Below are 17373 nucleotides of genomic sequence, written 5' to 3'. Positions count from 1 at the left end.
CGAACTCTAATCAACAATTAGGCCGATACAAATTTTATTTTCATTTAATGTCGTCCCTTCAAAAATGTTCGTCCCTTCAAAAATATTGAAAATTGGAAGGGGAAAAAGTTCAAGACGTTTTGTTAATATCATTGGTTTTTCTACAACATATATGTTCAATTTAGTAACAAAAAAGTCCAGTGACCTTGAATGTGTCGTCATAAGGCTATTCAACTATTTAATTATAATTATGAAGTGTTATTTTTCAACATCCATTTGAATGCAAGTTACAAACATCATAACTTGTATACAAATTTTCATTGAAGAAATTTTTTTTTCTTTTGACCGCCTTAGAGGACAATTTTCAATACTGGTCGTAGAGCATCACGGATCTTTTCCAAAGCCTTTGTTAGTGGTTTACTTTTCACTGATTTTTAAATTAACACGAATTATAAGAATAATACAATACTTCACACGTTTTGTGCCATGCTGGAGTACGAACTATGTGGCTGTGATCGGGAACCTTCAAGTGTTCGAGAAAAATTTCATACACATCAACCTATTTCAGCTAAGCAATATCCCAAATCGTCACGATAGCATCAACCCCCGAGCTTCTCATGTGCCATTGAAGTACTATAGGCTCTTAATTCGCACATGAAAATACGATATCATTGTCGGAACAGAATAAAAAAGCATTTACTCCCAAAGTCTAGCGCACGAGACATTTCGTTGGTTAATCTTAAATTGCTTGTTTAGTTGCTTTGCATCACCCCCTAGGGGGTGACACTCATGAGGAATATTTTCATACGTGTCACCTTCAAAAGGATAATATCCGTGATATTAACTATTAATTAGGTGGAGGTCACGGTGAAACCCTTGAAAATTATTTAAATTTGCTCCTAAGAGTACAATCTCAACCATTTTTTCAAAAATAGGTAGATTTAATGCAATTAAAAACGAACGTGCTAGCTCTCACAATTAAAAAAAAAAAATGAAATGATTTCACTGCAACCTAATGGGGGTGACACCCAAAATTTCCGCCCGGGTGTTACCCGGTCACGCAACACCACTCTGACAACACACACTGAAAAGAACCGCGCTGCTGCTGAGACATGTGACCAACCGGGAGAATGAGCCGTGTTTATGCCGAAAGCAAACTCGGAAAGCCAGCTGATACTAGCGCTGATAATACTGTGTTTGGTACTTCAAGAAATTGGTGGGTGTTTTTAACTTAAGTGGCAATAAGGTAAAAAGCATTTTTAAATGATAACATAACGTACAGGTTGTTAGGGAGCTTACTTAAGATCCTTAAAAGGGTGATAGAGGACCCTATTTGATGAAAAATAATCCTTAAAGGATTTTAAGTGAGCTCCCTGCAACCCTGTTTGTTACCTCTAATCAACCAGAAGTACACATCGCAACGCTTTACCTGCTCGGCACAGCTACCTCAACGAAATAAGCTATTATTGCCACAAGTTCTCTATTTATAGTGAGCCAGCAATCAGCCGAAAATAAACGAAGGAGCAGTGAGCTTGTGATTGGTTGAATATACACAATTTTCAACTCAATTTCAACAAGTTTAGTATTGTGAAGATATTCCAATGATTACAGCAAAGTCTGAGATAGTGTTTTAGCTGTCGATAAAGATATTGGTGTTTGAAATCCAGTCAGTGGAACAGACACTGTAAGCATTTGAAAATGATATCATAACATCTTTTACCGCTACTGTGATGCGGTCTAGTCATCGAGAAGTACCCATTGCATGTGCCGTGTCAAATGAACTCTTTTAAAATCAGTAAAAGTACCCCACCCCAGCCACACTCTGTTTGTGCACCACGGCCGCCAAAGCAAAATGAGTTATTGTTTTTTGTACTTTCTCTATTTTTAGTAAGCTAGCAAGCATCAGAAAACATGCGAAGGGAAAGCTGCAAAACTGAACAGGAATTAAAGATTTTCAATTCAACTTTTTATGAATTCACCACTACAAAAATATGCTAATTATTGTACCGAAGCATCATCGCGGGTAAGAAGGTTGAAGCCCGGCCAGTAATTTGTTTAGGCCGAAAGCAAATTCGGAAAGCCAGCTGATACGCGCAACCCGCTGCTTCTTCTGTCGACCTTTTTAGGAAGAGCCAGCAAGCGGCTAATCAAAGCAAAGCAAAGCCTTGGTGCTACATTTCGATTCGGAACTGGACCTTCTGTTTGTTATACACAGACTTCGCAGCCAACTGTTTAGTGTACAGGACATATACGGGGCTAGCGCTACGATCCTACTGACACTAACAGTCTCTCCCGAGCCGAAAATCGAACCTATGACGACTGACTTATTGGGCCAGCATCAGTGATGGAAATGAAACGAATATGATGCAATCGTCGTTTAATTTCCACATGTACACATCATGAAGTGTACAGACCGCGACTAAACTTGAATCCTCTCAACACATAATGAAATGATGATATGGTGCGTAGGTTTCTGGGAGAAAACAAGCACATGACTAGACTACATCTGCTCTGAGATGCGATTCGCTCGTTGCGTTTGTCTTTCCATATGCCGGGCGTTAGGGGAGCAAAGAATAGCAGCAGAAGAATATCATGTCGCCTGAGCTGCAACAGAGGTGTGCTGCGGTGAGAGGGAAAGTGTGGGGGAAAAGACTACTTCGGCAGCGGTTGACTTGAGCGAAAGTAGAAGAGCATACATTGTCTTTTTTTTTCTTTTTCTGACAAAAAATCATATTCATGAGTCAAATGAGTAAGAACATAACAAGATCTGATCACTCTGTGTAACAGAGACGAATAACTTCATATTCCGAGTTGTGCACATTGAGAACCATATGTTGTGGTGTATACTAATGACAAGCAATATATCGTGAAAAGGAAAGCAAAGAGAGTGAACCAACACCGATACTTTGTTATTCGCATAGTGATGACGATGTCAAAGCATCTTAGGCTTGCTTTATATGTATTCAAAATCGCGTGAGGTAATTTTTTTCCATCGCTGGCTAGCATCGTTCCTCGAGACCTTCTGGGAAACAAGCGACTAATCAAGGGATGTAATTTTTGTTTCAACAAGGCTTAACAATTTTCCATAGTACAATAATCAAACAACATTTTCCTGCATTTGGGCGGAAGATTCCAGTCAATTGCTGCAAGAATGAAAAAATCAGTTGAAAACAAGCCGATTTATAAGCATTTAAAAAGAGACGAACTTCGTTCCCGTTCCGTTAATAGATTTTACACCCCTTTGTATTAGGCTGAAGAAAAACGTTGTTCTACGTCAAAATATCAAATCGTTGACAGAAATTTAACTATAGCTCAATGGTTTTACAACATAGACACTTGATGTCTTCGAGAAAAATTCATAAATTTTATAGTTCTACAACTTTGCCTAAGACCTAAATTTGATATCTTGCAATTAGATGTTGTTGCTTTTATTTTGACTGAATACCCCCTTAATAATATTTTCAACGAATATCTTAAAATATTTAAAATCGCATATTAGAAAACTTCTCTGAAGAAACCTATATGCTAAAACGTCGAAAAAGGTTTTTGTGCGTTTTTTCAGTTTGATTCCACTGTGCGCCGCTTTCGACGGCGGGTCGGCGGCCGGCTCGGACTGTGGGAACCACGGCGGCTTAGTGCCGGCTCGTTCCTTGCCCTCCATCATGCGTCTGCGCCGCATGGTTTAAAAAAAATATGCCTAACCTAAACTCTTTAGGAACATATTTACACTTGAACTACATACGTAGAGTAGAAAATATCTAAATTAAATATACAATTCTGAAATTAAATTAAATATACAATTCTGCTAATAAATTAAATATTCAATTCTGCTGCGAAATGGATGTTGCAAATCCGATACACATAGTCACAATAATTGAATCCCATGCGATCATATAATATCGTATTCGGCCTTGCGTCCATTCGGTCTTGCGTTCATTCGGCCTTGCGCCCAATCGGCCTCGCGTCCGTTATGCCTTGTGGTAGTACGCCTGAGGCATAATGGTCACATGCATTATGCCTCGCGTCTGTATGCCTAGCATACTATCCATTTGCCTAGCGTTCATATGCCTCTTATCCCGTCCCCTTCTAAATCAAATCAAACAAACCATGTTGGCTCAGATAAGAAAAATATTTTTTTCGACGTCGAACTACGTCTCTTATTAGGTAGTAGGCTAAAGAAAGACATAGTTCAACGTCAAAAAAAATTTTTTTTATTGGGGGTGTAAAATTATAATCTATTAACGGAAAGGGGACGATATTTATCCCTTTTTGGATGCTTATATGTCGGATTATTTTCAACCAATTTTCTTCATTCTCGCATCATCGATTGGAAAGTTTTCCACGCATCCATTCAAATCCAGAAAATTGTTATTTAACTATGTGAATTATTTTTATATTGAAAATTCTAAAACATTGTTGAAAGGAGAATTACGTCCTCTGATTGTTCGCTTGCTGGCATTTGCTGAAAAGGTCGACAGAACTAGGTTTTTTAATAAGTTAGCCGAAAAGAGTGCACTCTTTGGGTTATATGCTTCTGGTCAAACTAATTACATTCTTCTGGTATCGGCTGGCTTTCCGAATTTGCTTTCGGCTTGAACAAATTACTTGCCGTTTGGTAACATATCTCAGCAGCAGCGCGGTAACAGTAAACGTTTCGATTTGCCGGTTTAGTGCTTCGGCGTTCTCCTCCGCGATGAAGCTTTGCCTTATTTTGGCAACAACCCAAGCAAGCTTTCTGTGCTGAATCCTGGCAATCAAAATCCGCCCCGACCGATAATTAACTAAATGCGGAAACAGTCTTTTCAGTGTTGTCAGTGTGCCTTATTGTCCCATTATCGGGGCAGCACAAAAATTGCGATCATCATTATATCCGACTTTGAACAGCAAACTGTTCTTCTTAGGGCAACTAAATGCGTAATTGAAGATTAGTCATTTTTTCAAAAGGTCGTGGATTTAAATCAAGAGGGTAGAGCGCTCATTTAACATGTGAAAAGTTCGGGGATTGATGCGATTTGGGATATTCCTTAGTTGAAATGGGTTGATGGATAGGATTTTTTTTCATTTTTTTATCACGGAACGGCACAAAACGTGCAATGTTCCTCTTACTCCAAGTAGTGCAGTATTATTTTGAATTGTTCTAATATTCTCGTAAAATAGACTCCCAGCGTTTAATTAATGTTTATTGATTTGAGCAATGATGTGAAAGTTTATAATATTTATTGATTTGAGCAAGCAATAGTAGACTTTATGACTCATTAATGAAACCCTCTCAACAATTCATTTATTTTTTTATTTGTTCTGGAAAAGTTAGGCTTTGAGCCTGTAATTCACACCTAATAATAAAATACAATAAGTTTAAAACGAGAATACAATTAATCAGCAACCATAAAATCGTCCTCTCAAACATCAATTTAGTCAAACAATGCATTTGTTGATAGTGTGCGCTGTTCTGCATTAGTCATGCGGCCGAATCTTGAATAATACTTCCTATTTTTTTTTCGAAATATCCAAATTGTTTTCTTTTTATTCTACAAGTTCAAACAACTATCAACATTTAGCTAATCTTTTGCTTATTTAATTTAGACCGGAATGGTTGAAAATCTATAATTTTTTTTTTGGTCAGCTATAGGCAAAACCTTTGTTTATCAGCGTTATTTTTCAGAAAAAAACCTAAATTAATCCACCTAGCGGTCAGACCCAGCCTTTCTCATTCAATTTTTTATTTTTTTTCTCATATCATTTATTTGACACGGCACAAATACAATTTAATGTTTAGCGGCGCCAATTATATCTGAAGACTTGAAATCTTAAAGCAAATTTTTTATCCTCGCTGCCGACTACGAGCTGAAGTTAAGTCTATCTTAAAACTAGGATGTATTTTTCAATCACTGTTTTGTAGTTTGATGGTCGTCTGGTGCTCTTCGAATGGCCATGAATATGCAGCATGTATGGATTTGTTCTGCTGAGCCACGATGTCATGAGCTGGAAGAGGGGCTTGTAATTCTCGGGTCCTGAAGGTATTGTGCGGGGTCTAGTTGCTGGTTATGGTTCGTTGTTGTTGTTCGCTGGTGTTCAAGTGGCCTATGGTATGTGCCGCTGAGCCAAGATATCACTGAAGGCCTCGGGTTCTCAGGTCCTGGTGAATTCGTGTGGGGTGCAGTTGTTGATTCCAAAACCTCTGCTTAAGGTTCAAACGTGTTCTTGTCGTTTTGTTGGGTGTAGACGGAGGGGAACGGGACTAAACTGGGGCATGGATGGATTTTAGGAAAATGTATATAAGGGTCATGAAGGGTATGTTACGGCTCGCCAAGACATCACGAACAGGAACAGCTGGCCGTCTACCTCCGGCCTGAAGGGAAGCGACTAATTTAGACCTGGCGTCACGGTGGACAGGGCATGACCAAACAACGTGCTCTATATCGTGATAACCTTCACCACAGGCACAGATACCGCTTTCTCCGAGCCCAATACGACGGAGATGCGCATCAAATCTATAGTGATTGGACATAAGCCGAGACATCACGCAAATGAAATCTCGACCTACATCCAACCCCTTGAACCACGGATTCGTCGATACCTTGGGTATAATGGAATGTAACCACCTTCCCAGTTCCCCTCTGGTCCAAGAATTTTGCCAACTGATGATCGTATTCTGACGTACAAATGCAAAAAATTCATTAAAAGCAATTGGTCTTTCATAAATTTCACCGTTTGTAGCGCCCACCTTAGCCAAAAAGTCCGCTTTCTCATTGCCCGGTATCGAGCAGTGAGAAGGGACCCACACTAAGGTAATCTGAAAAGATTTTTCGGATAAAGCACTCAGATGTTCCCGTATTTTCCCCAGGAAATACGGAGAGTGCTTAACATCTTTCATCGATCGGAGAGTCTCAATGGAACTGAGACTATCCGTAAAGATGAAATAATGGTCCGTGGGCATTTTTTCGATGATCCCTAGGGTGTACTGAATTGCAGCTAATTCTGCGACCTAAACAGAAGCAGGATTATCGAGCTTATGGGAGACGGTTAAATTGTTATTGAAGATACCGAAGCCAGTGGACCCATCGATAAGTGATCCGTCAGTGTAGAACATATTGTCGCAGTTGATGTTTCGATATTTATTGGAAAAAATTTTGGGGATCTGCTGCACCCGTAAATGATCCGAGTTTCTTCCATCATGGATGTATCGAAAAACACAGTAGAATCAGAAGTATTTAATAAGTTGACACGATTTGGAATATTCGGAGAAGGGTTAATATTTTGTGACATGTGATTGAAATACAATGTCATAAAACGGGTTTGAGAATGAAGTTCGATTAACCTTTCAAAATTTTCAATCACAGGACGGTTCAAGACCTCACATTTGATAAGAATGCGAGAAGACAGGCTCCAGAAGCGGTTTTTCAATGGTAGAACTCCAGCTAAGACCTCCAAACTCATCGTATGGGTCGATTGCATGCAACCTAAGGCGATACGCAAACAACGATATTGTATTCGCTCCAGTTTGATCAAATGTGTGTTTGCTGCGGAGCGGAAGCAGAAACACCCGTACTCAATTACCGATAATATGGTTGTTTGGTAAAGCCTTATAAGATCTCCCGGGTGTGCTCCCCACCATGATTTTTCATCAGATACCTAATGTGACAACCCCAGGTGCCTTTAGAGTCGAACCAGACACCAAGATTTTTGTGTACGAAAACCTGAGAAATCGTTTTACCCATTAATTGTGGCTGGAGCTGAGCAGGTTCATGCTTCCTAGAAAAAACTACTATCTCAGTCTTCTCCGGAGAGAATTCGATACCAAGCTGTAGAGCCCAAGCAGACAAATTGCCCAAGGTATCTTGCAATGGTCCTTGCAAATCGGCAGCTTTGGCTCCTGTAACAGAGATTACACTGTCGTCTGCAAGTTGTCTTATCGTGCATGAATTTGCCAGACATTCGTCGATGTCATTTACATAAAAATTGTAAAGAAGGGGGCTTAAACATGAGCCCTGGGGAAGACCCATGTAGCTAATTCGAAAAGTTGCCAAATAGCCATGCGTAAAATGCATGTGCTTTTCGAACAACAAATTGTGCAAAAAATTGTTCAAAATTGGAGAAAATCCTTGTCGGTGAAGTTTGCCCGAAAGAATGTCAATAGAAACGGAATCAAAAGCCCCCTTTATGTCCAAGAACGCAGACGCCATTTGTTCTTTGCGAGCATACGCCAGCTGGATATCTGTTGAAAGCAACGCAAGACAATCATTCGTCCCTTTGGCACGGCGGAAACCAAATTGAGTATCTGACAGTAGACCATTTGATTCGACCCAGTGGTCTAAACGACGGAGTATCATTTTCTCCATCAATTTCCGGATACAGGATAGCATTGCAATCGGCCTATAGGAGTTGTGATCAGAGGCTGGTTTTCCTGGTTTTGGATGGCGATCACCCTCACTTGCCTCCAATCCTGCGGTACAATATTTTGCTCCAGGAACTTATTGAATAAGTTCAACAAGCGCCTCTTGGCATTGCCGGGTAGATTCTTCAACAAGTTGAATTTGATTCTATCTAACCCAGGCGCGTTATTGTTACAGGACAGAAGAGCAATTGTAAATTCTGCCATCGTAAAAGGTGATTCTATCGCGTCGTGGCCCGGAGACGCATCGCGAACAAAGTTTTGCGCAGGAACAGAGTCCGGACATACTTTCCTGGCAAAATCAAATATCCACCGACTTTAAGAGTCTTCGCTTTCGTTGACCGTTACGCGATTCCGCTTTCTTCGGGCTGTGTTCCAAAGAGTGCTCATCGATGTCTCCCTCGACGTCTCGTTCACGAACCGACGCCAATATCCGCGTTTCTTTGCTTTAGCCAAGCTTTTAAGCTTAGTATCAAGCTCCGAATACCGTATATAGTCGCCAGGTATACCTTTCTTCTGATAGGCCAAAAACGCGTCGGATCTTTGCGTGTAGACATCGGAGCACTCTTGGTCCCACCACGGAGGCCGTTCTTTGATCGTTACGCCGGGATATTTCTTCGTTTGGGCTTGCAACGCGGCGTCGAGAATCAAGCCAGCGAAGAGGTTGTATTCTTCAAGTGGTGGATGATGTTGAATCGACTCGACAGCTTCTGAAACCATTTCCTCGTATAACTCCCAATCAACATTCCGTGTGAGGTCATACGGAATGTCAATTGGCCGCATGCGAGTTGACCCGTTGGTAATTGAAATAAGAATAGGCAAATGGTCGCTACCGTGAGGATCGAGGATTACCTTCCATGTGCAATCCAACCGTAGCAACGTCGAACATAAGGATAGATCCAAAGCGCTTGGGCGCGCTAGAGGTTTCGGGATACGTGTCATTTCACCGTTGTTCAAAATAGTCATGTCGAAGTCATTTCAAAGGTTATAGATTAAAGAGGAGCGGTAATCATTGTAAGGGGAACCCCAAGCCACACCATGAGAGTTGAAGTCTCCCAAAATCAAACGTGGCGAGGGAAGAAGTACTATTAAATCAAAGAGCCCAACCTGTACTCTGGGAGGAATATATGTTAAGGCAATACAAAGTTCTTTACCTTGTATTGTCATTTGACCTGCGACAACTTCGATGCCTAGAATCGAGGGAAGGTTAATACGATAGAAAGAATAGCACTTCTTTATCCCTAGAAGTACTCCTCCATATGGGGTGTCTCGATCAAGGCGAATAATATTAAAATCATGGAAGTTTAGATCAGTATTTGAAGTTAGCCAAGTTTCACAAAGGGAAAATGCATCGCATTTGTTTTTATTTATCAAAACTTTAAACGAATAAATTTTTGGTAAAATACTTCTACAATTCCACTGTAAGACAGAGATAGAATCCTTCACATAAGCAGATGAATTAGGCATCGAAGGATACGATCGCTGCAAGGAGGGGCCATTGAGCAGTCAACTGCTTCAAAAATGTTCTAACTGTTGGGAGGAATGCTGTAAGAAAATCTTTTATTGGATCGGGTACATTGAAAGTTTCAAAAATCCAGTCCACAATGTCAGAAAATTTCACCAGTCCAGCATTTGATTTTTCAACTGGATGTGCAAAAGGAACAACTGATGTTTTAGATGTTCCAGGAAGTGCTGGAAACTCCTTCTGGGACATTAAATTTGCAAGCCCAGGAGGGGTTTGCTTCGGTTTTTCCGCAGCACTTTTAGGTTTGTTTGTACCATTCATTTCACTTTGGGAAATCTCAGGACCTTTTCGGGGAAGTTTAGGAGAGGAAATATTTTTCCTCTTTCTAGACTCCCCAGGATTGGCATAAGATGTTCCCGCTGGTGAATCGTCAGAATCGGTTTCATCAGAGGACAACAGATCAAAGGGGTTCGAAGTAACGGGAGAAGTGGTAACGGTCTTCTTCAGCATGTCAGCGTAGGAACGCTTTGAACGCTCTTTGAGAGACCGTTTTATTTTATCCCTGCGCTGCATGTACACCGCACATGTCGAGAGCTCATGCAGATTTTCCCCGCAGTGAATACACTTTCCAGCGTTAACACTGCAAGAATCTTCCGCATGAGTCTCCCCACACTTGCCACAACGTGCCTTATTGCAGCAGTAAGCGGCTGTATGGCCTAACTGCTTGCAATGAGTGAAGTTCATGACGCGGGGAACGTATAGCCTCACAGGGAGACGAACCCGGTGGATCGAGATGTGGCTTGGTAGTGCAGACCCGGCGAACGTAACTCGAAACGAGTCTGACGGAGTGTAAACTTTTTTGTCACCGACGATCGATACCGACCGCAATTGCTTGCAGTCGAGCACCTTCACATCGGGACATGTGTTGTTTTTAAAGCACCCTTTACCACTTTTCAATATACACTCGACGGACAGACTCGAATCGGTCACGACACCGTCGATCTCCACATCTCTAGCGGGTACATAGACACGGTATTCCCGTGTAAAAAGCTCGGAGAAAGCTATATCGTTGGCCTCTTTAAGGTCATTGACCACGACACGGAGTTTGTTCGGCCTGATTTTTAAAATTTCAGTCACAGCTTGAAAGTGTGACGTCAGGTCTTTCGAAATCTGTAGAATGTTTAAAGATTTCGATTTCGGCCCCGCTTTAGGCCTGAGGTAAACTGCCACCGGAAGAGTCGATCCATCTGGATACAATCTGACACGTGGGGGAGCTGAGGAATTAATATTAGGAGGGGGGGCAGGAGGGACAGGATCGAGGGGATTCGAGGATGGAGGTGCGGGAGGTGGGGGGTCTACATCCATCGCGCTAAACCTAGCGCGCCGATGGGACAGACAAGAAGCACGTACCTTCCTTTCTTTTTCCCCTTCGTGTTGGAGTGCACTGCACTCACCACTGAATCGTTCGACAGCAGGCAGCTATAAAGCGACACAGTAACACAAAGGCGCTTGACCTTGCGATACAGCAATCTAGACAAAAGACACCGGTCAAAAAATGCCACCACTTGCACACACGTATTGAAATTTATCGGAGCGATTTCGAAGCACAACCGATGCTGATGTGTGTTCGGCACAGAATGATTTTTTATTTGTAAAAATAGATTTACATGACCGCTTCAATCCAATAAATGTATATTCACTCTTTAGGTTCTAAAATATTTATGTTGTAATCTTTACATATAAAAATGCAGTCAAGTCTGTCTGTCTGTCTGATCCATATAGGCCCGAAAACTACCGAACCGATCGACGTGAAAATTTGTATGTAGGGGTTTTTGTTGCCGATAAAGGTTCCTATGATAGTTTGAGACCCCTCCCTCTTCTGGAAGGGAGGAGTCCCATACAAATGAAACATAAATTTCTGCACAACTCAAGAACAAACCAAGCAAATGAAACCGAATTTGGCATGTGGATGTTTTAAGGGGTAACTAATATGTCCATAATAGTTGGATGAAACACAAACTTGTGCACATCTCGAGAACTAATCAACCAAATGAAACAAAATTTGGCAGGTAAATGTTTTTAGTGGTAACAAATATGTACATAATGGTTTGACACCCGACTCCCTCTTCTATAAGGGAGGGATCCTATGAAAATGAAACACAAATTTCGCACAGCTCAAGAACCAATCAAGAAAAAACAACCAAATTTGGTATGTGAATGTCTTTAGAGGTAACAAATATGTCCATAATGGTTTACGCCCCTCCCTCTTCTGGAAGTACATGTTTATTCACAAATTTCTGCACATCTCGCGAACTAATCAACTAAATGGAACCATATTGGCAGGTGAATGTTTTTAGTGGTAACAGATATGTTCCATAATAGACCTAAGACAACATTTTGGATTGTAAGAGGGCAACTTCCGGTTTCTGGGAAACAGCCAAAAATGGCCGATTTTCACCCAAAATAATAATATCCGGATCTAGAATAGTACACAGGAGCTAAAATCGACCACAGATAGCTTTTTAAATTCTAAGATGGCGACTTCCGGTTCCTAAAAACAGCTGAAAATGACCAAATACCACCCAATATTAGTTTTTCTTTAACCAGTATGCCTTTCAAAATCCAGAAATTGGCTCCAAACGCAATTATGAAATCCAAAATGGCGACTTCAGGTGTCGGAAAAACAACGGCAAATGACCAAATACCACCCAATACGGGTATTTCCGGAACCATAATGATGCATTGGAGCAACAAATCGACTTCAGACAACATTTTGAATTGTAAGATGGCAAAAATTGATCACAGACACAATCTTGAATTTTAAGATGATGACTTCCGGTGTCTGGCAAACAGCCGGAAATGACCAAATACCATTCAATATGAATGTTTTCGGAACCAGAATTACGCCCAGATGACAGAAATTGATTTCACAGGCAATTTTAAAGTCCAAAATGACGACTTTCGGCTCCTGAAAAACAGTCCAAAGTGACAAAATATCACCCAATATGAGTTTTTCTTTAACCAGTATCCTAAATACAATTTTGAAATCCAAGATGGCGACTACCGGTTTGTGAAAAACAGCCTAAAATAAACAAATACTATCCAATATGAGTATCTCTGGAACAAGAATGATGCAAGGAGCTAACAATTGACCTCAGGCACCATTTTGAATTGCTAAATGGCAACTTATCTGCAACAGTCGGAGATGACCGAATAATACTCAATATGGATATTTCCGTAAACGTGATGATGCATAGAAACCAAACATTGACCCTGGACACTATTTTGAATTTGAAGACGACATCTTTTAGTTTCTGGAAAACAACCAAAAATACCTCCCAATATGGGTATTTCCGATGTCAGATTGATGCCGGAAAGTCTGCTGATAATGACAGAATACCACCCAATATGAATATATTCAGAATTAAGGCGATGTACAGAAGCCAAAAGACGAGGATGTTGTCGTTTCGATAAAACCAATCATTTCAAACGATTTGTTATTTGACTTTGATCATATCCTATGGCCGATTCGTCGTGCATTTGCAGACTTCAAACAAACCGCAAGGAATCAATGAACTTGGAACGTTCAAATAGTACGACACCACATTTAAATTATGTTGAGGCCACATATATCGATCAAAGCAGGTATAGTTTTAAATAGCCTTTGAATTTCTCTTCTTTCCATAACTTTTTAACCACATATCAAATTGTTATGAAGTTTGTTATTTGTAAGTTTGAGAGATGACTCGTTCGTATGACACTAGTTATGTTCAAATAAGTCATGTAATCTTTGAGATAATAGACTTTCGTTGTTTTATTAACAATTCAATACATAACGGTTGCTTAGGTTCGATTATAATCAAATGAAATGGGAACGTGTAGGGCAGCCAAACTTTGAAACCACGTGTTCAATCATAATTCATCAGTTAACCCTTAACTAGCCCGCTCATCTGATAATAATAATTAAATCGGTTGTGTAGTTTCTGAGATAATGAAGTTTCGTGATTTTCACAAGTCGGCACATTACAAATAAAGTTACAGTTCGATTACAGTAAAATTCAATAGGGTCTTCTGAGGCAGCTATACCATTCATTTGACACTAATTTTGTGGAAATCGGGTCGGCCATCTCTGAGAAAAGTGAGTGAATCCAAGTAGTCTTCGGAATATGTTCCTTTGCATAGCTGGATTTCACATTTTTGAACATAACAGGCAAAGTAATAGTCCGACTGCAAAACAAATCAATAAGGTCTCATGGGGCAATTAGACCTTCCATTTGACACTGATTTTATGAAAATCGGTACAGCCATCTCTGAGAAACACGAGTGAGATTAAACAGTCTTCAGAACACGTTTCTTTTCATAACTTTTGAACCACATGTTCAATCTTCATAAAATTGAAAAGTTGAGGGTTTTTTAGGTAGCCCGTTCTTTTGAGATCAATTTTGTTCAAATCGGTTGTGTAGTTTCTCAGATATTGTTGTTTCGTGATTTTCACATTTTTGAACATAACCTCTAAACTAAAAATCCGATTACAAAAAAATTCAATAGGGTTTTATGGGGCAACAAGACCTTTCATTTGCAATTAATTTCATGAAAATCGGTCCAGCCATCTCTGAGAAAAGTGAGTGAGAATAAAAATCTGCACATACACACACACACACACACACACACACACACACACACACACACACACACACACACACACACACACACACATACACACACACACATACACACACACACACATACAGAAAATGATCAGCTCGTTGAGCTGAGTCGAGTGATATATGCCATTCGGCCCTTTGGAGTACTTTTATACTTTCGGTTTTGCAAGTGATTGCTATACCTTTCTAGGAGAAAGGCAAAAAGGTATCTTTGCTAGCAAAGTTTACAGGGGAGCGGTTAAAAATCTAAAATGTTTCATTTTTTCAAAGTTTGACCTCTAGAGCAAAACCTATGTTTACCAGTGCTATTGTTTAGAAAAAAATTTACGCATACAACCAGAATATCTACTGACACAATGAAATTCTATTTTTTCGCACTAATTATATTCTTCTATGCTTTCCCTTTCATCACGACTTCAGTGCCAATTTGCATGCCAGCTGACGAAGCTGACTTCACCGGCCGAATGGCAACGGTAACCGGTTGGGGACGGTTGACGTACGGTGGTGGAGTGCCTTCGGTACTACAAGAAGTTCAGGTAAGTGAACACCAAGAGGCAACTAACTAACTGATCAAACATGAATTGAATCGTAACTTAAATGCATCAATCGATTATTAAATTATCCCATGATCGCCATTGGGACAGCTAAAACAGTGAATGCCTAATTCTCACCACACCGTTTACCGGTCTTCCAATTTCCCTAGGTTCCAGTGATAGAGAACAGTGTCTGTCAAGAGATGTTCCACATGGCGGGACACAACAAGAAGATCCTGCCGTCGTTCGTTTGTGCTGGTTACGCGAACGGCAAGCGAGACTCCTGCGAGGTAAGTGGCTCACGGTCGATGGAAAGAAAATTGGAGAGGTGGGCGTCATGAATTAAATATTGATTTCCCATTCCGTGGCGTCAGACATGTGTATTGCTACTGCTGCTGCTGCTGCTGTGAACAGGGACGGGGTGTTACACGCGGGTAATGGAATACTGATTGGGAAAAGCTCTTGAATAACCTTTACCCATGTTCAATTAGTCCGGTGCTCGGGTGGAAAATTGAATTAGTTCAGATATTGCGTCCCAGTTACTGGCTATTAGTTCGAATTTGAAGTCCAGTGTTCTGCTACACTAACCGTTGGATAATTTTTGTGAAACTCGAAAAAATACTGCCGAAAAGCTTTTTTATTCATTCTTCTCTCATTATTAATATTAAATTATTTGATATTATTGAGGTGACGAAAACATTGTTTCTGTTTATTTTCTCCCGAGACGCAGTAGTAACGAGATAGGCTTTTCCTCGCCCTTTGCTTTTTCCAAGCTTACAAAAAGGAAGAATGACTGGTGAAAATTGATTTCGAAATTACATCATCTATTTATAGTGGAGATGATGATGTTTCATCCCCACCTTTTCCGTGTACAAAAGATGAACCATGAACTAAAATGTGTACATCGGATGTTTTTGCTGACCTATTCCTTATGAAAACATATCCAATGGGGTACTATTAGAGGTGGAATAATGGCCATCAATCTTACTTCAAGATTGTGTTACTTTAGTCACTGATGGATATTGTCTGGAAATTCTTTATATCAGACTATCAGTCTTCCACCTAACATAGAAAACTTTCAAGAAACTTTCACAGTATTTGTACCGAGAAAACAAAATTTTCGAGGAATGTCCTTCAACTTTTGCAAATGTCAGTTTCTTAACTCTTGTTTCAAGCAATAAAGCAATATTTGCTTTGGAAATTAAAATTTTCGATTGAAATCACCCAACTGAACGCTCAGCAAGAGGGCACTTTCCTAAAGTTCAAGGTAACTGGTGAAAATAATTTACACGCGCTATTCACAGAAGTGCCCAAAGAGGTTGAGTCGCCAGGTTATCCAGAAACCCCTCCGCAAAAGGCAAACTGGCCGTAATTGCTTTTCAACGCCATTTTCTATTTTCATGTCTTAACTTTAGGTTTTCAATTAAATTTTCATCTTTTTCTCGCCCCATACACGCGCCTAGGGTGACAGTGGCGGTCCACTTGTGCTTCAGCGTCCGGACGGCCGCTACGAACTGGCCGGCACCGTGTCCCACGGCATTCGATGTGCTGCTCCGTACCTGCCGGGAGTGTACATGCGAACGACTTTCTACAAACCCTGGCTACGAAGTGTCACCGGCGTAAAGTAGGCGTTCAGCGATTGAGGAAACGGCCTCTTCCCATCCCTTTCCCCCTCTTCAAGGTGTTTATTTAGTTTGTACTGGCGTGGGTATGCGAGCCAGAGGTGCGTGCGAGAGACAGAGAAAAAGTGCGAACGAACGAGTCACTAGCAAAATTTCTTAGATAGTTACGTTTTAGGGAACAAATTGCAATAATTTATCTAGCGAGTAGATGGATGTGATTTGGAGTCATTGTTAAGATTAATTTATTATTGTTGTTAGTTATTAAATTATTTATTTATTAGAAGGTAAGTGAACAGAACAAATGCATCAGATGAACAGTAGAATGAAGGCGAGGTGTAAAAATGTGATTATTTTAATTTATTTCTAAATGAAAAAAGCAGTCTACCCGACTTATTTCTCTTCAACTATCCGAAATCATTGGCGAATCCTCAGCAAAACATAAATGCCCCAACAAAGCAGAGGAAAATTCAATTAGATACGGTTGTTTTCTGCGCCCGCAAAGCGTGAAAATTATGATTGCCGGTGGTCACGAAGGTGAATTGCTTATTGTCGTTTCCGTATCACGCTATAACAGATATCCCGGCTGAAGAATATTAAATTTCTACCTCAAGTGTACCGCGAACGAGCAAGCAGAACTCTTCCAATCTTTATTCTGTACTAAGACACTTAGAAAGAAACTTGATAGCTTCATTGTTTGTGAAATGAAATAAATTAAATT

At 40.4% G+C, this 17373-nt stretch overlaps 1 protein-coding gene across 1 annotated transcript in view; it reads left to right on the top strand.

Annotated features, from left to right (window-relative positions):
* The window catches only part of LOC129726900 (serine protease filzig), a 142291-nt gene extending 125276 nt beyond the window's left edge, over positions 1-17015 (top strand). Inside the window, exons 6-8 of the mRNA XM_055684120.1 lie at positions 14921-15036; positions 15204-15323; positions 16497-17015. Coding sequence (XP_055540095.1) covers positions 14921-15036; positions 15204-15323; positions 16497-16661 — 401 coding nt within the window. The 3' untranslated portion in view covers positions 16662-17015. The remainder of the gene's footprint in view (positions 1-14920; positions 15037-15203; positions 15324-16496) is intronic.
* Positions 17016-17373: the final 358 nt, after the last annotated feature.

Source organism: Wyeomyia smithii, chromosome 3 (genome assembly GCF_029784165.1).
Source record: "Wyeomyia smithii strain HCP4-BCI-WySm-NY-G18 chromosome 3, ASM2978416v1, whole genome shotgun sequence".
Classification (NCBI taxonomy): domain Eukaryota; kingdom Metazoa; phylum Arthropoda; class Insecta; order Diptera; family Culicidae; genus Wyeomyia; species Wyeomyia smithii.
Note: the sequence above shows the minus strand (reverse complement) of the source record. Positions and strands in the feature narration are given on the sequence as shown.